Source organism: Motacilla alba, chromosome 8, assembly GCF_015832195.1.
Source record: "Motacilla alba alba isolate MOTALB_02 chromosome 8, Motacilla_alba_V1.0_pri, whole genome shotgun sequence".
NCBI classification, from domain to species: Eukaryota; Metazoa; Chordata; class Aves; order Passeriformes; family Motacillidae; genus Motacilla; species Motacilla alba.
In genome coordinates, this window is record NC_052023.1 from 14,521,617 (window position 1) to 14,546,884 (window position 25,268).

General features: G+C 38.4%; 1 protein-coding gene across 2 annotated transcripts in view; it reads right to left on the reverse strand.

Annotated features, from left to right (window-relative positions):
* Positions 1 to 25,268, reverse strand: part of COL24A1 (collagen type XXIV alpha 1 chain) — a 125,530-nt gene that overhangs the window by 47,922 nt on the left and 52,340 nt on the right. For both annotated transcript variants that reach the window (XM_038144923.1, XM_038144922.1), the window contains exons 19-24: positions 24,098 to 24,151; positions 17,192 to 17,245; positions 12,798 to 12,851; positions 12,410 to 12,454; positions 6,881 to 6,934; positions 5,785 to 5,829 (exon numbers count right to left, since the gene is read on the reverse strand). In XM_038144923.1, the coding sequence (XP_038000851.1) occupies positions 5,785 to 5,829; positions 6,881 to 6,934; positions 12,410 to 12,454; positions 12,798 to 12,851; positions 17,192 to 17,245; positions 24,098 to 24,151 (306 nt within the window). The remainder of the gene's footprint in view (positions 1 to 5,784; positions 5,830 to 6,880; positions 6,935 to 12,409; positions 12,455 to 12,797; positions 12,852 to 17,191; positions 17,246 to 24,097; positions 24,152 to 25,268) is intronic.

Genomic DNA, 25,268 nt, shown 5'->3' on the forward strand with positions numbered 1-25,268 from the left:
GATAATGAACCAGAGGTGATAATCTGAGTGAAAATCTGTGGTTTGCTATGGCCAATGGAGGAAGTGAATAAGAGCAGAGATGCACCATATTTGTACCTCGCAGCTGATATTTCCCTCAATTCTTTAGAGGACTCCAAAATTCAACTGCCTGAATATTTGAATAGGCAAAATATTTGAAAGGCAAAATCTGGCACCAATCACTTAATCTACAGCAGTTTTAAGAAATAAATAAATGGATTAAATTTTGCTTCCAGTGTAAAGCCGGGCAATTCTGTTCGATAGCACTTGTAGGGGAATGCTTGCATTTAAGGGCAGCTGCCTGACCAAGTGGGGGTAGGATGTGCTCACTGACAAAACCTTGGAAGCTAAACTGCAGATACCATGTGCAGGTACTATTATGAACCCTGAAAAACAGCTGAAACCAAATGATAAAGAGAACCACTAGCAAAAAATCCATCAAGAAAAATGAGCAACAGCTTGATAAAGCTCACTTCTAGATACTGTAACCTGTTTCTGCACTGGTCTCAGCAGGAACTCTGGCGTATCAGGTCACGTAGGGTAGAAACAAGAGGCACAAGGTAAGACACACAAGTACCTTTATTGCCCTTCCCTGTTAAGTCCTTCATAGAACCCACAATAATCTCTATCCAACTGCTTTCTGAAAGCAGCTGAGGCAGTTCCTTCTTTGGAAGCCCTTGGCAATGTCCCATGCATTCACCAGACTTAAAAAAAAAGAAAAAAAGGCTTTCCTCAATTGACTTATCTTTTGGCCTATGGTTTAAAATTCTCTTTTGCATATCCCTAAAGCCCAGAGTTTCCAGGATAATTCAAACAACTCCTTCTGTTGAGCATCCTGAACACATCAGTTAAAGTTCACTTAATCTTTTCTTCAAGCAAAAGGAATTGCAGTTTCCATTCTCCCTGAATGATGTATCCCTGGTGCCCAATCCAGCTAATTTTTACCTCTCTGAAAGATGCAGTAATTGCTTTATGGTAATTCTTCCCAAAAGCAGCCCAGCTACAAGGCACCTGGCCTGACTGCAGTATTTTATTGCCATTCACAGACTCCTGCACACTGACCATTTGCAGCCTGCTCTGGAGCTGCCATTGACAGCCTGAACATCGCTGGTTTTCCTCTGCTGCATTGTAAGGTTTTTTTTTCATGGCAAAGCACTTTTTATTTCAGCTTGGTTTCCGTCTGTTGTTTCAAAAAACTATGTGCAACCAGAGAAATTTGCTGACGTGTAATTTCTGAAGATTATTTTTCCAGGATTTGTATTCATGAACTCTGCCTTTTGACACCAGTTGCACATACTACATCTGACAGTTCTACCCTTCTACTCTGTCTCAATGTGTGTATAAACATAAAGGATTTCTAATTCAGAAGTGTACAGGCTGAATTTCTTTAACAGAGGTGGCAAGGAAAAATAGGAATTAACTTGCACTTAGTCATTCAGAGTGGCTTAGCCTGGGTAAACACTAGCATTATCAAACACTAAAGTAATCCTGGAAAACAACTGTTTCAAGCTCAGATGAGTTCTGAATAATTCAATAAATTAATTTCTTTAATCACCACTGACATTTTGAACAAATAGATCATTTGTATGAGATGCTTGAAGTTAGTTTCAAATACTTGCTCTCCTGAACAGCATCTTATCTAAGCATAAAAAAATCCAGTTGCACATGTCAGCAAAGTCAGATATTCCTCCCCCAAAATGCAAGAGGAATTTTCTCAGTAGCTGAAGGGGTTGTTTCTTTTGGCACAGCTTCCAAAAGATTTTGTCTCATCAGCAGTGTACATTTGCTCTGTCTGCTGTTCCCTTGCTTCTCACTGTCTTAACCAATCCCTCTTCAATTGGACCCGATGGTGCTGCAGTTAACCAAATATCCTACAGCAAGGAGCAGCTGCTGGATTCTACCTCAGCTCAGGGCTCTGCTGAACCAAGCAGCCCCACCTGAATCTGCCTCCCTTCCCCTTTAAACAAACACAACATATGCTGTAGCCAGAAAAACAGTTTTTGTTGTAGGACTGAGTTAAGGAATAATGTCTGAAGTCTGACTTTAAGCACATCCCTGGTCTACTCTTAAATGTGTGTCATTTACTCTTACGAGCACAGCGAACATTTTATAAATTTAGTCTACTCTATTTCCACAGTGGACAAGCATCCAGAAATATTTTGGCAGAAGTGTGCTCTGAACAATCAGCAGTTTCATGTGACCTAAGAAATGTTGGATACTGTGGCTTCTCGCCTATTGACAGAGCTGTATTTCAGCACACATTCCACCTTACTAGGCTGAAAAACCAAGTGTTACAGTCCAGTCTCCTGCTGTTGAAGTTTCCCTGCTTGTGCGGAGTTGCCATCTGTGCTCTTTAAAGCAGGTATTAAGCAGGACCTGGGAAAGCTGCTACAGAAAAGGACCTCAAATTTAGGCACCTCAAACAGCAGTGGCAGACATTTTAGTCAATGACACAAGATGAATGATACCAGGGGAAGTAAGCAAATTGAAAGAAACAGAAGAAAAATATTGGTACAACCCTTTGGTATCAATAGCAGACAGGCACATGTGGTCATGGCATAATTTCCAATGAATTCAGCATTTACAGGATTTATTATTGCAAAATTGCTTCTTTGGACAGCTTATTCCAGAAATGCACTAGTTGTCATTTGGAAAACTGGAATGCTACGATGGATTCCCCATTGCTAAGAACCAGTATAATATATTTTAACCATGGACTTGAAAATATGTGTTATATCCTGTAATTTGAAGAAGTCTGTCCATAGATGTAATGAAGAAACAGAAAATCATAGACTAACCAAAAAGGGAAGCTGGTGAGGTCGTGGTGCAGAAGAGAGAAACCAAATACACAGAATTCTTTAGATATTGGGTTTATTATCAACATTTTAGCAATATCTTTTTCCCTTAGCCTTTAATATTAAATAAACTTTACAGTAGTTGCACGTTTTTTACTGCTATTTGTACAGTTCCTTTCTGTATTTAGTGTCACCAAGCACCTGGTAGCACACAAACTGCACAAGTAAGGACAGATATGTCCCTCCCCACCTTTTTTGGACTCCATCTCAAAATCTGTCCCAGTGGTTGGCAGCACTTGTACTTTACTCTTGCACTTGGTTTTTCAAACTTGTTGTTTGTTTCAAACTTTTTGTTTGTTTGTTTTGTGTGTGGCATGTTTGATGCCAGAGATGTCCTCATGCCACCAGAGCCAATACTGAATAGCAGGGAGTGGATTTATCTGGGAGTTAAGAAGTCCACACTCCATGTGCATGCCAAGGGAAAGAGAAATTACTTGTTACAAACAGAAGCTGTTGAGAAGCTGGAAGCAAAGTCTGTGTCCAAAGCATACAGAAGTGAATATTTTGCATCAGGACTCATGTCTGGAAAAGTATTTTATGCATATGAGAAAAACCACCTTCCTCCTGTTAGTACTTTTCAATTCTTTTTGGAAAAGATTAACTGTTACAGGTAGCAGTGGTGAATAAGGTGAAGGAAAGGGGTTTTGAAAGGTTTAAGAGTTGAGTGTGCTTGTGTCCCCTCTTGGTGTTTCACCACTGGCCTCAATGACAACAAAATATATATTATCCCCCTAAAGATCATGTAGTGGGCACTGGTCCTGTGCTGCCAGATAATGCAAAGCTAACAACAGATCACGAGCCTATGAAGCTCATTTGATTAGATACATGTACATAAACGAGAAGATATTTGACAATCAACAGGTAAAAATAAGAAATATTTATCAATAACTTAGAAACTATTCTGGTTTTCAGGTATTGTGTGCCATCCTGTATCACATGTAAGCTCTCCAAATACCACATGTGGGAAATGGTAATTAATGATGGGCCATAATTATCTTTCTTTACAACAGTGTAACAGGGCTTGTTTGGCACAGAAAATATAATTTAATTCTTGCAGCTTGACCCTGATTATAGGTAGGTAGCTGGTATGATGATTTTATTTAACATCACTGCAATGTATCATCATTGATTATGTGTTTGAGCTAGTAATTACTACACATAATAGAGGTCTTTTAGTGGTGAGAGACATTATGCTCATACAAAATATCTGAGTTGTGCAAAATTTGTCCACTGAATTCAAGTTCACTGTGGAGAAAAAAAAAATTCTATGTCAAATCCAGAAAGTTAAGGTCAAGTAACTAGCTTCTGTAACTATTTCGTGTACTGGTATTGATTTAATGATTTAATGATTTAAGATTGAGCCTAGATTTGTCTTTAGTTGAGGGTTTTGGTGCACGTCACTGTACAACATAGTAAATGCTATCAGTTTTTGCTAACATGTTACAGGCTGAAAAACAGAACTCACATGTAATAAAAAAGCTGCACTCAGAGATACACTGGATGACTTTCAAGGGGATCTTATGGCATGTCATGGCACTGTTGCTTTCTGTGTAAGCAGATAATTTTAACAGACTGAGAGTCCAGTTTCTCAGTCATCTTCCCCAGTGCACAACCTCCAGAGTGCCCAGTGGAGCTGACTTGACCAACAAGCAGTTGGTAACATTTCTGCAGTGACCAACCACCACATGAGGTGCCTCAGGTACACCTGCTCAGTGTTTTGCAGACAATGGGGAGCTCACTCTGACTACCCACTAAGGTGAACAGGGTTTATGTGAGTAGTACAGCACTCAGCCCAAAGCAGGGTGTGGTATGTCTCCTCAGCATAGGTTAACACTAGAAATTAAATCAATTTAATCATGTTCTACACAATATTTGGGTAACTCAAGCATGGGCCAACAAGCTCACATCTGCTCCCAGATAATAACATAATATAAATCCCAGACAAAAGTTAAAAATACAAAAGGGCAGAGGATGAAGTAGAGAGAATTCCAAAGTGGTGTGTTTCGTGACAATTATCAACTTAAAAAGCACCTGCAGTGGAAGAACTGAGAGAAATCAAGCCTTTAAAAAATGAAGGGTAGGAGGCTGTGGATCTCAAACTAAGTAACAACACACTGCTGTAAAAGGGAGCACATCTATGCAAGAAATAGGAAACATTGCCTCTTACAAGACTTTCTCAGTTTTCTTAGCAGCTTGGGCAGTGGGCTGGAACTCATAGATGTTTGGATGAATTGGAAACAGACTACAGGGGAGTTAGAATGTGACTTAAATTATCTCAAAAACATAACAGCCTAATTGAATTGGGACTGTTAAGCCTGAAAAGAAAGCATGAAAGAGGCACAGAATAACAACCACCATATGTAAAGTGCTGTTTCCAGCAGAAAAGGAGTCAGGTTACACAAGTGAAAGAACTTTGAAAAATAGAGAAGCCCTGGTCTTGGAACTTTTTAATAACTGGTTAGACAAATATTTGTCAGAAATGATGCAAAGATAACAGATCCTGCTTAGGCAGAAGAGGATGGACTACGTGTCACCACAAGGTCACCTTGAGCTGTGTGATTTTATGGAACATAGAACAAGTCTGCAAAGTACATCTCAGGCTAAATGCAGCCTCTCAAATGATGTACTGGAAAAGGATCACTTGTTCACTTACATGAACTTGAAAAATCCCTACAACCACCTGCAACATTCACACAACATATTGGGAGAAAAGCAGAATCAATTTTGGAAAATGTTTAAAATGGGAAATTTCTTTAAATAGGATGAATTTTAAAGATTACAAAGGTATAACTGACATACTATAGCTTCAAATAGAGGCAAACTTCATCAGGCAATGTCTGCAACCAATTATTCATTCACTCACAAATAAAACAGAATTAAAAATTAAACCAGAAAGAGAATTCAAGCTTACTGCTTCACCAGTTTTTCCAAGGTTTCCTTGGTCTCCTTGTTCTCCCTGTTAAATGTAAAAAACAGATGATCTAGTTCACTAGAAAAGTAATTTCTTTCATATGTGTATATTAAAGTCCTCTGTTTTCCTAGAATCCTCTTTATTTTCTAAATTACATCTGCCAATTAAAACTTTAAAAGCTAAAATTAAGTAACCAAAACAAATTTTGTCAGTGGCTAATTTTGATTTGGTAAAATGGTGTCCTAATGTATTCAGGATTTGCCTACAAAAATAAAAACTATCAATTAACTGCTCACAAAACCCCTTAGGTCAGCAAACACTTTAAGTTGATTATTCTATTTTTATTTAAATCATTCTTTCAGCAAATTACCTTCACTAATTAATTATTGCTTTAGAGGTAGATATTGCCCGTGCACTTTATTGATTATTATAATTTTGTTATGAAATATTAGGAAAATTGACATTTGAATAACATTTTAACAAACTTCTCCCCCTTCCCCCAAAATCTTGAAACTGTCCTTAAGTATTAATTAATTCTGTTCTCCAAAATAACACTGTTACATAACTGGAGCATTTTGCTGTGTGTTTCACAGGGAGACGCTGGCTGTATAAGCACTATTGATTATCTGGCTGGGACTATAATCTCAGTTATCTAACAACTGATGAACAGTTATTCGTGTACTGTCAACACAGACTGCAGATCAGCACTGGGAAATCCTGTGCCAGGAGCTCCTCTTTTGAGCAGCAGCACTTCATCTCATCCCCATTCACCCTTCCAAAATCCTGCCAGTGTAGGAACTGCCCTGAGTCCCTTTTTGCCCCCTGGTCCAGGCATCCTCACATCCCCAGGCTGTTCAATTTCATTCTAGCAGGTGCAGTCTTTGCTCACACATCCCTGTCTCCTAGAAATCCTATCTCCTGTACAATTTTCTTTTTCAAAATGGGATCTTGCAAGAAACAGAACCATCAGTATCATACATGTTTCTATTCTTTGGAAGCATGTGTGCTCCTATGCTTTCATTGATATGTCACTGTAAATAGCTGTGTACAACACTTTTCCAAACACATTATATTTCATAACAAAACCATCCCTTACCTTCAAACCTTCTGGTCCAGGATCACCTACATAACCTTTCTGCCCTGGCTTTCCCTAAAGTAAGGATTAGAATAAAATATTGTAAATATTTTATTTCAAAAAGATAATTTCATAATTTCAGTTTATCTATTTATCAAAATACATGCACTAAAAATGTACAGCTTAGTAATACTTAAATTTTTTTTATATTAAGTAAGTGTATTTAGAAATCTGTATCTGAAAAAATACCATTGAATATTTCATCAAATACTGCAATAGTAAGCAAAATTTGTATTAAGTCTTACAGCAGTTAACACTGAGGAAAATCTGTCACAATCCAAGATTGAAATACATTTCAATTTCACATTGGAAAAACATATTAGGGAGACAAAAAAAAGGCAAGGCAATGTTCTCTCCTGGCTAATTCCAGCAGAATAGGGACTCAACACTAATAAAATGTGATGCTTAGACTTCAGGAGCTGGTGTCATAACTGTCCTTCCTCAACCAGACAAAATCAGCTCAAACACCCTCTCCTCCTTATTCAGAAAATTGATGATTTTGAGCCTCATTTCTCTCCACCAGCATTTTGCTGCTGACAGATCTGGTTGCAGTGATACCGTGGTAATAACACTGCTAGCCAGAAGAAATACAGCAACAACAATCAGAGCAGGAGGCTACAAAGGGACAGGATCTTTGGAGCCCTTTACAACATGCATCCCTCCCTCTGTTGTCACTCGCACAGACTCACAAAGGCGCACAAACCAGAAAGCTTCCCTGAATTTTCAATTAGATGTTTATAACATAATTATGTCTCCCTTTCAAGAAATTGTTTTCCCTCCCAGTAAACTTTCCTTCCTCAACAACATAAAACATGGCCTAAGCATTTGTCTATCTGGACAGAACAGCCCTGCCTAGACAAACTTTCCCCATCTGCTCTGAGGAAAAGGCCCTGGCCCAGCAAACAAAGGTCCAGGGGACTGGACCTGGCTCTTGAGCAAGTTGCTGATGAGATTGCTGGAGGCTGACAACTGGAGAAAGAAAATTAATTCAACATTTTAATGATTCAGTATCAAAACCATGCAGATTGGTCCTAAAAAGAAATTATCAGCAGCTGTTCCAGCAAACTGAATAACTGGAATCACCAGAGTCTGTAATAAGAGTTTTCCATCCTACATAAGCTGGGAAAAGGGCAACTAAAGCAAAAGATAATAAAACTTTTCTTAACAAGAGATGGCATTTTTTCATTGGGCTCTTCTGCTTCAGCTGCTCTGTTCCTGTCTTTCAGTGTATGTATGTGTTAGTTTCTGGGCATCTGAGAAATTCTCTATATGGCTTAAAATGGTATTAAATTGTCTCAGCAGGTTCCATGACTTCTTGTATTAATCCCTTTCTATTTCTCTTATTCTCTTTGCCCACCTGAGTGATTTCATTCTGCCCGACATGTTCCAACAAATAAAATCACTTTAGGAACATATTTTTGTTTCTGCCAATGGACTAATATATGGAAAAGCCAAGAATGCAGGGAGAAAATACCATGAAGAGAACCAGTTCTGAGAGAACCAGATAAAGCAAGTCAAGTCTTTCTACAAGGCTCAACAAAGAACAAGTGATGGGCTCCTGCAGGTCACTACGTACTATTTGACTACTTTTTTGTAAAGAAACTTAAGGTCTTTCTCTTCAGCAAGTCCGTATAAGATAAAAATGTTTTAAGTGAAATTCATCAAAAGAAAACTAGTGGCCCCGATTAACTACATTGATAATTTTAAGCCTTATGAGAGCTGAACTGGTATTACAGCTTGTAAAGGTTTCTTGGCTGTCATTCCTCAGCTATATACTAGCTGCAAAGGACATAGAACAGATGGAAGTTGATCAGAAAATGGAACAAGTGGATTTAACTGGTAAAGCAATCTGAAACACATGGATTTGGCTTTAAACAGAAATACAATACATTTACGCATGGAGGAAAAGCCATTGACAGAAGGTTAAAGTAGGGATGGCTGCTTTTCTACTTGCAAACCCCTGAGAAAACTACTCTTCCAGGGCAGGGTAGTCCCAAAGGAAATGTCTGTTTCCTAAAATATTAACTGCAAGTTCTACCCTTCTCTTTCAGGAAACAGCAACCAACTGTTCTTCCTTCCACCTCAGAACCGGTAACTACAGGTGTGTGTATAAATATCTCTCACTCTATTTCAACCTCTCCATAAGCTTCCCACATGCCTTCAGCCCACAGGAAGGCACTTCCAAAAAATACTGCACTGCTGGGGGAGTGGGGCAGATTTGAGAACATTTTCAACTATCAACAGGAGAAACTGCTCATCTTGTGACTATTTGAATTCCAGCTTCTGTTTAACACATATAGCTCATAAAGGAATCCACCTGCAACAGTTCCTTTTTACTTTCTGGTTTAAAACAATCTCCAGTCTTTTCAAGGCATTTTCTTCTCCAGCAATGAAGATAGAAAAGAAAAAAAAATGAAAAAAAAAAAGAAAAGAAAAAAAAGCAACAAAGCACCAATGCTTGCATTGAGTGAGCTGAGCTACACTGACAGTTACAGTGTTAATATTTGGATGGCCTTTGAGAGAGAGGGTTAAGTGGGTGGACACTGAATCAACAGTCACATCTTTAGTATGGTAACTCCTGTATTTTCATGGGGCAAATAAGCAAGCACCAAAAACATCAGGTTTTTTTTTTTTTTTAGGTAGAAGGATTAATTTAAGAGAATGTAAGTATTTGACTTTGGAATAGAATGGGTGGGAAGTTTTGGAAAGGAATTAATGAAACATCAAATGATGTGATCAGATTCAGCTCAAGCACCTCTTCCAAAGCTGAGACAGACTGAGGTCTTTGGAACTGAGATACATCCTGAGTAAGCAGGGGAACATCCTCAGTTGTGTCTCTAGTTGCTTTAGACACCTGGAAATTCTTTTTTGAGCGGGGACTGAGAACCCCTGTGCAGGTTCATATTCACTTCTGTTCCAGCAGAAGACGATCTGTTTTGGTGGCAGCACTGGTCAGGTGAGTCCCAGGGGTCTTTGGTCTCTCTCATGTTTTTAAAAGCAAATGGTAGAAACAAGGGCAGGGGAGGGAGGAGGGAGAAAAATGAGGTGAAATTTTACAGCTGCCAGCTTGCCACATGCCTAAACTTGAACTAGGGATTGGATACTTTGACCTGAAATTGTAAAAGAGATGAGGATTCCAGAAGCACTAGAAACCTGCTCTGTTATTGTTTCATAAGAATAACGAAAGGTTTACAGTACATCATCTACAAGGATACTTTACCTACCTCAGACAAGCCCCAGGATATTAAGGTAACAGTGGCTGAAAAGAGGACTAACCTATTTAACCACGCCCATAAATAAAGTCTGTGGGGCAGGAAGCAAGGCTGTAGTGAGAAGATAGGCAAGGCTTTCAGATAGAACAGCTAGACATTAGAAAAAAGGACTGTAAACCAGGCAAACAACTGAAGCAGATTGATGAGGAAAATGAATTCCCACTCCTGGAGGCTGCAAAACACAAGTTAAACACATCTGTCAGCTAAAGACAGAGCTGACAGCTGATGGTGCCTTGGGGCCATGCATGGCCAGACCGCTTCTTCAGGTCCCTCCTCTGCCCCCATGGCTGTTTAAATAGTGCAGAGACAACACAGTTGGGATAGTGTTTACACACGTTCAGGTGTGACATCCACTTCTTAAAACTTCTTTCACAGAAGATGGAAGAAAAAGCTATGTAAATCAAATGAACATCAAATTGCAGTCAAGGAAGCATAATTTAAAAAGACAGATGTGTTCAGCATCTTATTGACTCAGTCCTGCTACACTATGTGAGATCTCAGCCCTGGTTGTGACTCGCACCCACACAATCACAGTGTGTGTCACACGTGGGAGGGAAGCACCAAGGACAAGCAGAGGTGGGAGCAGAGTGCAGAGCAGCAGCACAAAGAAGTTGGCCTGGAGCTGTGAAACAGCTGGAGTCAAGAGAAGCCAGAGAATCCAGGCAAGAGCCTCTGGGCCCCTGGACAAGGAGGAAAAACAGGCAGAGCTGCCCATCAAGCAAAATTCCCTTTTTCTCTATCTCTCATTTCAGGAGGGGATGCTAGCCAGCAAGCCACTAAAAAATGTCTAGAGCCAGCAAGCCTGGGGCTCACCTCAGATGCACATACTCTGCTCTCAACAGCTTGCTGAGAGAGACAAACCAGAGAGCCATAAGACATGCCAATGGCATGCACATTTCCCACTGAGAGAAATAAAAACCTAAATAATTTAGGTCAAATTGACCCAAAATAGATGAAAAATATTTCAGTTTGCTAGGTTACACAAAAATGTTTCATCCCAGGTCATTCTGACAGCAGCTGGTGGTGGCCTGTGTGTGCCCGGTGACATGGAGGATGGAAGGTAGGGATCTCATTGCCCACGAGTCACCCACTGCAGCATCTTCTTTTCCAATTGCCACAGCACAACATGGGAGTTGCTGTCCAGCCATGAAGCCCTGCCCAAGGAGGAGACCCAAAGGATGATGCAGCCAAAATAAAAATTTCCATGAGACTCTCGGCAGAAGCTCAGACAGATTAAACTCAATATTGAACTAAGTTACAGAATGTTTTGAAATTCTGTTTAATTTTTTGCATGTTTTCCTCAGCTGAAAAACAAGGAGACTTTTGTGGGAAGGTTTTGTGTTTGGTCTTTTGCCTTTTTTTGTTTTGGTATGGGTTTGTTTGTCTTAACACCTAATCTATGTGGCAAATAAATATTTTAATATAATTTTTAACAGAAAGCAAATTCCCAGCTTTGACTAGCTACCGAACAGGAAAAATTACATATGCATATATCCATCCAAAAACAGAAAACAGTGGAAAACACTCTCAAACTCATGCAAGAAATGGGAAGTCATCCAGAATGAAAGCCAAGTCAGTGATTACCACACATAATCAAATCACATAATGGCAGAAAATCAAATTGCAGTCAATAAACTTAGAGACACTCCTGTAATCCCTAGAGCAGATTAGTACCCATTTTAGCATAACAATTTTCTAAAAATAAGCTTCAAGTTCACTGAAATACTCTTAGACAATGGTATGTTTTTATAACTAACAAAAAAATTGGGTGTTAGTTTTAAGTTTCTATCTTTTAAAACATGTCAGCATAAACAGCATTGTGACATTCCACCTTTGTTTTCAGTAACTACCTGCCAGGGTTTTGGTAGATTCCTTAAAGCATGCATCCTTTATATTTCTCCCTGTGAGCTGAGTAGGTTCTTCCCCAGTTGAAATATTTTGATGTATCAGCTGGTTCAATCCCTAGGAAGTGCATGGCAGTTTCATCTGTCTCAGAGGAGCACTAGATTTTGTGTACTATAGCAGTGATTTCCTTTCAAACTCTTTGTATGGAAAATAATTTCACCTCCCAGCTCTGCTTTGAGCATGTTCTGAGGAAAAATATACATTTATTCAGGAGGTGCCATTTTTGCACAGTCATTTCTCACAGTAAACTTACATTTCAAAGCAGTATTCCTACTGAAAAACAGCCTGCCTTACCAAAATTTCTCATACTTACTCTTGGGCCGACTCCTCCAATAGGTCCAGCTGGTCCTACTTCTCCCTAAAAGAAATCAGGACTTCAATGACCTTGATGACAAGTCCAGTTTTAAAAAAGAAAGTCTGCAGACAACTGTTTGTATTTATTATCCCAGTTTAACTAAAACAATCATATACAGTTCTGGACATATATTATGTGAGATTACACTGAAATTAAAATAAACCCCATAATAGATGCACATCTCCGTAAGGCTATTAAAAATTGTTTAAAAGACTTGCCAAAATGCAAAAGAAGCTTCAAATTTTGCTTGACAACACCATACACATCTAACCATTGTTGTCTAACCCTCTAAACCCCTCACAACTTTGAAACATAATCTCTTAATTGGATAATTTTTTCATCTTACCTCAACTCCTTTGGGGCCTTGTGGCCCTGGAGGCCCTCGGTCACCCAGAGCTCCCTAAACATCCAAACAAACACAGTGAGAACTCACATCAACTGACAATCACGTTGGTTTAGTTTCCCTCCTCTTACAAACCTGGACTAATACCCAAAACTTAGGTAGCAGACCTAACGTCTTACCATTGTTCTTAGTGTTTCCCATAGAAAGCCAGGCAAAGATGCAGAAAACCAAGCATCATAAAATCTTCTATATAGATTTTGCTGAAGCATTATTACTTTTATGTTATGAGAAGGAAATAAGAAAATATTTGAACACGATAGAACAACTCTTTCAGAAGAGGTAAAACACACTACCATGGTAAGATTAAAGCATTATCAATGTATGTACCTTGTATTAGGGAAGTCTTTGGAATAACACATGTTGACAACTTTGCAATGGGAAGAAACTACAAAGTGAATTTAGACAACTAGCTTGTGATTTTCAGCCCCCACTTTTCTATCAGGATTATAATCAGCTACCCAGAGATAAAGCACCTTAACCTCTGCCAGCTCGGAGTTTTCATGACTGCTCACACTAAGACTTTCAGAACTTTGTTAAAAAGACTTTGCAGCTAACAGGGTATCAAAAACCTCGGGCACCCCAATTACAATGGGATAATTGGGAAAAGCACTTGACCTGGCATAGTACAACAACAAAAAAGTATAAACATGTTCATGTTCTGGGAAACCTAAGCTTAACAGTATCAGATAAAGCATCAAGAACAAAGAAGCTGCCCTTTAGGAGAGATATGATTATCCTCTGAGGAAAGCCATGGTGGAAAGTCTAAGCCTTATTAACTGCCTACTAATGAAGCTGAAGTCTAGACTTTGGTCCAGGCATTGGTCCAGTAACAATTTACTCAGCAGGCAAAGTAAAATTGAAGAGAAAAATGGAACAGGCCATCTCAAGGTAGTGAGTGTCATTCAAGAGCCCATCAGTCTGGGAAGGACTGGGGTGGAGTGCTGGGGGACATACCGCATGCCACCACAGAAGTGCCAGGAGGGCTTTCAGCAGTAATTAAAATAATACTAGATAAGTAATATTCTCCTATGGTTCGTAATGACATTTTCTCATTGGCAGAGCTGTTGTTTTATTCTAACTGCAAAGCCTGTTAGGAGATAAGGATTTCAGTGCAGTGTAACTGTACAATGCAAATGGCAGCAGCACTGTACACACCCTTCCACTGCACTGAACTGAATGCAGAGACAAAGTTCCAGGCTGAAAACTGAATATTAATACTAAATGACATTTCCATCTCTCCTTGGGTTTTCAGGCAAAAACAGAAAATGAAGGTAGTCAATACACATGTGCCAAAGTGCCTGGAAAAAAACAGGAGTCAGCAAATGGGGGATCCTGTATTTCACATACATAACTTCTCTGTTCACCACCCCTTGCAGAAGAGGTGAACCTCCTAATAATCACTTTATTAAAATGTGTTATACAAACAAACATAAGCTAACAGGGGAAGGAAGTTCTTAGCTTCTTCCATGGTACAACACATACTGCTGGAAAAACTACAGTAGTAGTCAGCATATTCTGACCACCTTTTCCTCCCACTTTGCTTGGTTAGAGAGCAGAAATACTTGCAAAGAATAACATAGGGAACAAACAAAGTTATTTCAGAACTTCTTTAAAACATTCTTATTCCCTTTTTTAAAAAATGTGTGTTCTGTTATTTTTTTAATAAGTGGTGGATCAAGATCAAACACCTTCTAAAACATTGTTTCCAAGCTGAATAATGTTCTGTATACCAAATTACATAATAAATCCTTTGAACATTGATTTAGAAAGATCAGATTTGCTGATTATTTCACTAATTTGGGGAAAATTTACAATCCAGAACTTCTACTGGCATTTAGAGACAGCTGATCACACTCAATAGAGCTTAAAAGTCCAATAAGTTGAATTTATCCCACACCAACTCCTAAAAAATAAAGCTTACCCTGCTTTCTCGGCTTTTAAGATGGGTATTGCTTCTGAGGAAGCATAAACAAAAACATGAGGAGAATAGCAGCATAATGAGAACAGTTTTCTAAAAATAAAAGCTGGAGGAAAATTTTAGAACTGCAGTCAACTCAAGGCAGCTGGGAATCCCAAAAGCCAAACATTTCCAAAGTCATGCAGAGCTTCTCTCTCAGTATGGGGAGCAGTATGAGTTTTTCCAGTTTGGTAACCCTCCTTTTCAAATGTAAGCCATCGGTTCTCCCTGACTAGGGCAGGCTGTTGAAGTTTTTTGTTTCTAATACCAAATGTGCTGGAGAGCACTGAATCTGGTTCAGCTGCGTAATTTCTGTCAAAAGAACATGGAGTCTCAAACTTTATAGTCCACCTCTTAGTAACTTTTTTTCTCTAGTATCTGTGAAAAGGCAACAAATCTGTAACATATGTATTAAACAATAACAGAATTCTAACAAACTACTCAGATAAAATGTGCAACAATTCGATGGCACTGAAGAAACTGAGCAGCAGGGATTAGATCTGTTACATCGTTCACATCTAATCTTGGGCAAATAAATCTGAGCTGCAGCACCAGAATTGTTGTATTTCTCTTCTAGTATTTTCCCTAGACCCTAGACAGAGCCTTCACCACCACAGGGGCTTTTTTTTTGTGAACACTCTGGTAACTCAGAAACACAAGAGCAACAGCCACTGCCATGGTGGGACAAACTCGTTCACATAAGGCTGCTAACATTGTGCATACATGCTTATAAACAAGCTAGCAAAGCAATAAATTAGAACTGAAGGTGGACGCCATCTAGAAACACATTTTAACTTCTCCTCAATTTGCCCCATCACATAACTAGCTCTCAGCCTTCCTAGTCAATTAATGTCTATTTTGGTAAAAGGCTCTTGCCGTGGTTGGAAGAGAAGAGATACAGAAAACACTGGCTATGGCTTCAGCAACTGGATTATTGGACAAGTTCTTAAGAATGTAACAATACCTCCATGCCAAAGGCAATCAATCTTCCAGGTACAAATAAGACCATTTCTTTAAAATATTTACTGCTCCGCATCCTATGTTTTCTTGAGTAGTTTGCTACAGAATTTAACAACTCTGTTGACAGAATTGTTGTAATTTCCATGTCTGTTTATTCACAGACAACCTGTATGATTTGTTCTTGGTCAAATGATATTGTTGGTCTTGCACAGTTATTTTGCCTCACCAGTTTCTCCCCTCTGGTTTACTTAAAGGTCAAAAAAGGCCTTCATTTTAGTCTAATAAGCAAACTGCCTCTCAGAATAAAGCCATTCAAGTATTATTTCTGCATCTAGTCTCACTTGACTGAGTCCTTCTGGAATAAAAATGCCAGTAATGTACTACAGAGATAAAGCCTTCTCATGGCATTAATGAGACATCTTTCCTTATATGTTCTACAATTTCACCTAATTTCTAACTGCATTACTGTGCTTTCATTTCAAAGAGATCTGGCAATGTCTTTGGTCTAAGTTTATAATGGGATTTATTGTTTTAGTCCTTGCATGAATCAATCTGAAATAATTGAAGTGGAATGAATTAGCAAAAAGTGCGGGGTTTTTAGATAATCTAGAGATGCTTGGCTTCAAATACAGATTTCGTTCTGCCACACTTGTGCCTATTCACCATAGAAAATACAATGTAAGAATAGTCCCGAGGCTGATGAGTGAGGAACTTCATTGGTATTTGCCTTTCAATAAGAAGTTAATCTTTAGATATCATCCAATCATTTTCCTCTGGGTTAATTTCTGAGCCAGCTGCACTTTTTCTATTATTCTCTACCATTTCCAATTCAACAGAAATTTCCTTTACCTGCTTTTATTCCAAGCTTCATTGAAAACTCTATCCATGTGAATTATTGCCTAAGTTGGGTCTAAAATCTTCCTATACTAAAGAGCAGAAGCTGAATTATTCTGGCACAGTTTTGTAGATAAATTTTATCCTTAAATTTTATATCTATTATCTTCTCTATAATTTAAACTGGCGCATAAATTTGACACATTTCCCATACCTTTAAATACCATTTATTTTTAAAATTGTTAAAAACAATTTTTAGTACAGGTGGAACCTGAGCAATACAAAGATCTGCATACATTTGGCATGCATTCTATTTAAGTACAGGTGAAACATATGCTACTTTCCAGTTACATAGCGTTTTCTCAAACTTATTTTGCCATTACATTCTTCCACTTAACACTGTAATCACTCTCAGAACTGTGTGGACAGCATTAAACATTCAAATAACTTCCTCATATAAATACCTGAGGCAAATTCTGACAGTAGGATTATCCTCTCATAATGCCAGTGTCCATCTCTCAGAGCCTTTTCCTCAGAGATTAACATTATTTACTATTATTTTTAATAGGGTTTCATATAATCTTACCTTAGGACCTTCAGGGCCATTTAATCCAGGTACACCAATATCTCCTGGAAAACCCTAAAGAAATCATACAGACAAATGATTTGCAGAGTAGGAATGTTTTCAATGTACTTGTTTTGATTCTGTTCATTCATTTAATAAACCTGAGTCACAGAAACAAGAAATAAATTTATTCTACCATCCCAAAAATGTCAAAATCCATTATGTCTCCTTGAAAGGACTTGGATAAGTGACAGACTTTAGGTAGATTTTGTTAAACTCAATTTAGCAGATGTCAGCATGGATTTAATTTCTCTTACAATAAGACTTTTTATCCGCTAAGCAATGCTTGAAATTAAACCACTGGACTAGTTTGGAGGCACAAAAAAATCACCAGAGAACAGCCTGCACCAGGTCCTGCCCTTATGAACTATTCTTTTCATAAAGCTGAGAGAGCAGCTGAAGCCCTTTAATCCATGGCCACTCGTTAAGGACAAGATCACTGCAAGAGTAAGAAAAAGGTAAGAGGCTTTTGCCTCCAAATCAGCAGGTGACATTTGAGGTCTGGCTGGCACGAACTGAAGGGCATCAGCATGCAGCATTATTCAGAACTGGCCTTTGTGAAATACACTCTAGTGTAGGTCAACCTGTTAGTAAAGAAAAAGTAACTACGCACAGGAAAGGAATCAACTAAAAATATCACTGCAAACCACCTGGCCAGTAGGAACTGACTTGGGACACCATGAGGAAGCCTCTGTGTCAGAGGAATTCAGCTCCAGCTAGATTGTTTTAGAAGAAATGAGTGTATTTTAAGGGGGAAAAAAATACTGCCACTGACCTTTATGCAATACAGTAATAGTTAAGTTGCAGTAACTTAAATTTCATAAACATCCAGAGAGGATACATGATTTTACATTTGTAGGATAAAATAAAGCATTGGTAGTGGACCCTTTAGTGATCACACTGCTCATTCATTCCTCTGCCAAGATTTTGCTTTTTTAATAAACTTCCACATTTCATTAAATTTTGACCATCTGAAAACAGCAAGACTGCCACTTTCTCTGAGCAATATATTTATGACTACATCTAAGCTATCCCATGGTCTAACACTAGGAAGAACAAGTTTCCTTCTTCATTAAGAGAAAATCATTACAGATTAAAATATATGCATACCTCTTCCAATAATGGAAACAAAAAGCACATACACAGTACAGTTTTTAAAAATCAAGTTTAGCACTTGGATGCTAATGAGTCAAAGAAAACCACTAAAGAGTTAAAATGGTCTGAGTTTTCAGAAGATGGGCAACAACTCTAACACTCAACATTCCACAATACATCAGTATTGTGAAAATATTGTGAATTACACTGGTTTCCCTTTCTTTTGCCATAAATAAGCAATTACAAGTAGAGCTGTGCAACACTTCCAACGTGCCTCTAGGTGGCACAGAGCATATTATTTACATGTGACCAAGGCCCTGAGACTCACACCTAGAACATTCACCTGCATCACCCTTGATTTCTAGACAGCTCAAAAGAGGAGGTGGTGTTTTTAAAATCCTGGCCGCTGCTGTCTGCTGAAATACATTGAAAATTTAGGTCAATTCCTTAGAAATTTTTTTGCTTGTCCTTTCTTAATTTTAAATTTACTTATTTATATACCTTAAATAGTTAGCAAGGCATGAGTTGTTTCATATATCTGTAAATCTGCTCATTTCTAATGTGTGAACTAGTGCTAAATGCTGAAACAGATAATTTTCTCTTGGCAATAAACATTCCAGAAAATAATCTGCCTAGAAAAATGTTAGCTTAGAAAGATTCTAATGATTTTATAAATTAATAGATCTGTTTTATTTATTTGTTTAAATTTTTCTAGAGGGAATTCAGTAAGGACCATGAGATGTAGGTGTGGACAAATACTATTACAGGTAGAACAAACATGGTATTTTGAAATCTTTTCATGTCAGGCCAAGTCTTAGAATACAGGAGGGTTACTGGCTTGAGAACATCAACACTAAACAATGCATTTAAAAGTTTAAAATCCTCATAATTTTCGTCTTTTCTGTGGAGATGGTTTAAGACTTTTCTTCTTGAGCACAACCATGAAGAAAAGGCAGATGCTGTGGCAGTATTGGAACACTGTTTCTAAGATGTTCTCACATGAATAATCCCTGAATTAAGTGTAATAATCCAGGACACAAACAGCCACTTCAGACAATTCCAGAAAAAGAATGAACCAGGAAAGAGCTCTTGAGATGCCTCAGCAATGGTACCTGCCCATCAGATTCCTCATGGTGAAGTGGGATACCTCTCTAGCAATGCCTAAATTTGCCATGAGTTATTCAGCAGCCAGCTCCCTAGGAAATTACTCCAGATTAAAAAATCATTATTCTTCCATAAGTGCAAGGCCAGGAAATTAATGTACAGTTTCCATTTGCAATGTAGTTTTCAGCAGAGCCTGTTCAGAACCAACTAGCCCTTGGCATTATGATTTCTAAGGAAATGCATATTCTCAATTTCCATCAGCCAGAAGCCTGGAAGCTGGTAGGATACAAATTATTTTCAATATCCTGCTACAGATGTGATCTTTTGCCAGCAAAGCACTTTAGAATCCACTTCATTTTATCAAAAGAAATGTGGCATCAGAAAAACCTCAAGTGCCAACTATCTTAACACAAACATGCTTTAACCTTGCTGTGGGAGTGTTGCTTTTTGTACTGAACACTTAAGTATAAAATTAACATATTTATTGCTCTCATTTATTGATGTAATGTTTAATTTAAAAAAAATGCAGAGATGACCAAGTTGTTACTATGTTAGGGCATATCTCAGTGTCTCAGAGATGAGAACTCTGCCAAAGCTTTTGCTTTGCTTTTGTTTTTCTGTGTGGCTGCAAATATGGAAGCAGAATATCAGAAATATTGAGATATTACACTCCATTTCCATTGGGAATTCTCTCACATTCACAGAATCCCACTTCAAAACTGTTTTCACATGATATTTGCCAGCATCTTCATGCCCTAGGCTGCCCTCAAGGGGATCAGGACGAGCATGGGTGGAGTGACACCATAAGGGAAAATGTCTCCAGGGAGTGCAATAGTCCCTTCAGTCACCAGGTTTCCCTGCTCCAATAGGAGTTCATTCAATCACAGGTTGCAATTAATTTCAATGAGAATTTAGAATAAATTTTCAGAAGCAAGACTGACTGGATATGGCTACGGAACTTCAACAGGATACCTTATTAGAGATTTGCTACTACTTATTATAATTAAATCACCAAAAGGTTTCTGCAAAAAAACTACAATTCTCCAATACGTGTTTATTATTCTTCTGAAAGGATGTGTTATGCAGACATAGAGCTTTGGGAAAGGACCAGATGAAGATTCTGTGCAAAGGCAAGTAGAGTATAAGCAATTTCACAACAAGAGTGTTTCCTCAGATATATGCCAGAACATGCAATTAGTTCAGTCTTTAAATTATCTTTATTTCTACATTTCCTACAAATCATTAGAATGCAATTCATTTGATGCAATATTGAAACAGAAGGCTATGTTATCACTGCACACCTGGCATTGTTTGCAAAAACTCAAAAAACCATGTGATAATGCATGTGAAACATGCACTAAAACCAGAGGGTTTTTATAAATGAACCCCTCAAAGCAGCCACTGATTCACTTACAAAATGTTTCCTTTTTGACTCTTTACTGTTATTTGAATGTCTCCTTTTCTTTTGTAAGGCTGCTGCCTTGAGTGTGGAACACACCAGCAGTCCTATACAAGCTATATAAGCTATATATAAGCTAATGTCTGTGCAGTATTTTGATCTGAAGATGAAAAAAGTTCTATTTAAGACAATGAAAAATTCTCTCTGCTTCAGATGAAACCTATTTATAAAACTCTGAAGCCACATCTGAAGGGAACTATCACTGACTCTCATTTTGGGGGGATAATTAAATGCAATTCCTAGAGCAAAATTTAACTATGAAATATTCTGAATACATGTGGAAGCCTGTCAAAGGCTTGTCTAATTTCAATCACGTTAACAACAAGCACTCCATACTTCACTGTACACAGTAAACTGAGACATTGTGGGTTAGAACAGTCAGATCAGCACTTTCCAGTTGTCATGCCAATAAAACAAAGCTCTACAGAAATTTCATATTTTGGCGGTGCATTTTCAGACGCATCACAAAGCTGAAGAACCCACTGCATAAAGTGTTCCCTGAGTATACCCAGTGGCTGGTGAGCAGCAGGCATTCAGGCACGTGACAGACCCTGGCTCTGCAGAAACACTCCCAGAAGAGAGTTTGGCCTGACACTGCAGGACTCCTGCACTGAAAGAGTCACTTGGCAGCCAAAATTGTCTGGCCACCCAGAGAGCAAGAGCCAGACCTCTGTCCCTCCCTCTGCCCTCCTGCCAGCAGCACTGCAGGTCCCAGATGGACCCTGGCTAGAGGTGGGTGGCTTATTTCAACTCTGACCTGGTGTACCTTGGTTGCACAGCTGCAGAGGAAAGATTTAGGAAGCAACTCACTGGTGATCTGCATTTCAACCCACAAAATGAGGGAGGATGATCAGAGTCTGCCTGCCCTGCTCCCACTGCTGTGTGCAGAGATAGTTATGGACTTCAGCTGCTGGAGTGCCAGAGTTACTGCAGTTTCCATGGGAAGAAAATCAGGGACAGGACTACTTATTCTTTGCACTGGGAATGAAACACTCAAATGTGTCACTGGAAAGATCAAAGGATCCCCAGGTTCTTATTACACGTGTACCCAAAACGAATGGGGACAGAGCACATTTCTAAATCCCACTGTCTTAATGTTGGACAAAAGGAGAGAGGAATAGCTGGAAGTAGTCTGAGAGGTTCTGCCACTGGGCAGACACAGCCTTGTTCCTCCAACAAATCCCAATATAGGTTTTGGGGTTTTTAAAAATGAAATCTTTCATAGAAGGCATATGGTATGGATTGTAACATCTATACTAAATCCAAAGTACTCTCCTTGAAAGACACTAATTGATCACACTCTTGTTTCCAGAAACATCAAGGGAACATTTAGTATACTACATAATGCATGTTTTCTACATGGGGTCACAGCAAGTCTGACCATTCAGATAATGAAACAGGCACAAGGAAAGTAGCCCTGTCTGACCTGCTAGCTGTCTGGTTTAGGAAGAAGAGACATGATCAGACATATGACAGTAGGCTTTTCTTGTGGAAAAATCTACATTATTTGCTCATATTTCATATATTTGGTTGTGTCTAAATAACTTCTGGCAACAACAACCAGCTTATTTTTATAAGACAATGTAATGGGAGGGAAACACACACTCTTCAGTTTTAAGCTGCTTATTTTAAATTCCTTTCATTACAGAACTTCTAATATCTTCAATTTGTCCAAAATCCCAGTATGCTGCTATCCTACATCCCTTCTATTTTGCCATATGGTGACCATATTTTTATGAAGTAAAAGGTGGAAAAACCTCTTACTTTATTTGCAACTGTCTTGCATGACTGAAGTTAAGAGAAACATTGCTTTGCAGTTTTAAACTGACCATTTTGCGGACAATTACTCAAAAAATACCTGAACACCCAAGTTTTAATTATTTAGCATCATGCACGTTATTTGCCTTCTAATGATGAAGTAGTTCTGCACTCCTGAGCAAGGGGAAATGCTGAGCTTTTCAGATAGAAAGATTCCCATCCTTATCTGCCCTGAGGGAAACCAGCCCAGGATGATCCTTTCCCCAGACACAAAGGAGCAGCATGTCTGTCTTGGAATAAGGAACTATGAAGGACTACCAGCAGGGGCAGCAGGACACAGGCCTCAAGATCAACAATTTGGGATTAACCTGCCTCAAGTCTCCCTTGCTGGAAGCTAGGCAAAGAAATCATGCAACGAAGAGTCTCGAAGAATCTCAAATCCTGAGCTACAGAGGGTGGCAGCTGTGGACAGCAGGCACAGGTTTTGTGTCTTCTGCACACCCTTTGACCAAAGGAGAGGGACTTACTCTCACAAGACCACCTTGTGCTGCTACAATGCACTTTCTAGTGAGTTTTCTCTCAGTGAGGGCTTTTGCCTAATAAGAAAGTAGGAACATAGAGCCTTGGTTTGAGGAGATGTGCTCATGTAAAGGCAGAAAAAGGATCATTGCTAGTATATGTCTTCCTTTCATATTTTTTTTTTTAAAAAAGGAAAACCCACAAACAAACAAAGAAACCCCACAAACCAAACCAAATCCAAAACCAAACATTCATTGCAGGAGGTTGATTAGAAAGATCAATCCACAATTTCTGCTTTCATCTCTCCAGCAAATACATGTGTCTGTGCATAAACATGTCTTTCTGGTACAGACCACAGCATTTTTCCTTAAAGCCTGTGATATAAATGCAAAAAAGCACCAAAACGGGACAATTTGGAGACTGAGTTTCTGCACAGACTTCCATAGCACTATGGAGCTCTTAGGCAACTTCACTTCTAGATTCAACTGCTTGGCAATGCTTCCCAGGTGACTGGGGTTTCTCCTCTGTGTTTCTTGTAAGTGATAAATATGCAACCAGGCCTGGAAAATGGAAAATCTCATTTGTAAACATGTTTTAGTATTTACAAATGGAAGTGTGCCTGAGAAATCACATGAGTCTCATTCCAGGTGTACCCCATAGCAGGATTCAAGAGACAGCAAGTCCTAACCACATAATCAAATGAAGAACTACTTTGTATTCAAAGATCCTGTACATTAATATTTTGCAGAAAAAAATATGAGCTGGAATCTTTTGTACTTCATGGAGGAGAATGAATTCATCAAATATGACTGAATAAAAAGATTTTCCTAATTCAACTAAGAAAACAGTCTTTTGTAAAACAAACCCATTTACCTCTTATTTTCATAATTTAGAACCAACATTCAATTTACCACTATCAAGCAATTTCTTACCTCAGGTCCCTGAGGACCCAATGGCCCACGGGGTCCAGGTTCTCCAATTTTCCCCTTGAAAAAAATCCAGACAGTTAAGATTTCTGATGATAATTTATTTTTAACAACAGATGGTTGTGAAGATTTTAAAAACATTCATTAACAAAAAGCCAACAGAAAAGTTGGGATGACTTTTTCACTAAATAGGGAATTTTATACCTGCCTCTCTTCGGACACTACTAAAACTAGTTCTTAATCTATCTTTGAAGTCCCAACAAAAAAACTTCAAATTAGTTTAGGACAGAGAAAATTGGGAGTTGGGGGAGGAACCATATAAAAACACCTTTAAATATATAGCTGTTTTCACAATAAAAGCTACATATTATTTAAATGTCCAGGAAGCAACTGTTGCAGATATTGGTTTACACACTTATTTATCTATTTTAAGTATCCAGTCATAGCCAAAGAAACGGCAGTTTTGTGATTAATAATAACAAAATGAGATCCTATCCACTTGTAATGGTAGCTTCATTATATACAAATTTCAACCCATCTAAAAATGGGCCAAATTTCTCTAAGTTATACCTCTTCTTCCACATTTTCACAATCTTTCTGCCACCATAAGTAGATGTCACTTGAGCAAAATTAAGGTCTGACCTGAGAAATGTTTCTCTAATTTTTAACATGAGTTACTTCATTGTAAATTTATTCTATAAATGTAAATTTCTATAACTTGCAGGACTGAGATCTCATATATTAATTTAACATCAGTCACAAGGTTGGTCACACTGAGCTTGTACTTAAAATCCACAACACTTTTAGGAATAGGCTGATTCACATGCTTATCTTAAAAGATAAGCATGTGAATCAGCCTATTCCTGAAACAGGAAATTCTTGCACCTTTAAAACCAAAAAATATGATTTTTCCCATTTGAGCTTAAGCAAATATGCATAACTTGATTGCAGGATTTGTGTCTATACTGTAAATTCTATAGGACAAGGAAAGTGTTATTGAATTTAAGGGCTGATGACATCAATGAGGTCTAAGTAGTTTTAGCAGTTTTTGGCTTGATTGTACATTAAAAAATTGTCACTGGAGTGAGTATTGGTAGCTTTTAATGATATATTGAAAAGAGACAGATATCTCTTAAACAGGTGAGAAACAGGTGAGGGAGAGTCAGGTAACCCTGTG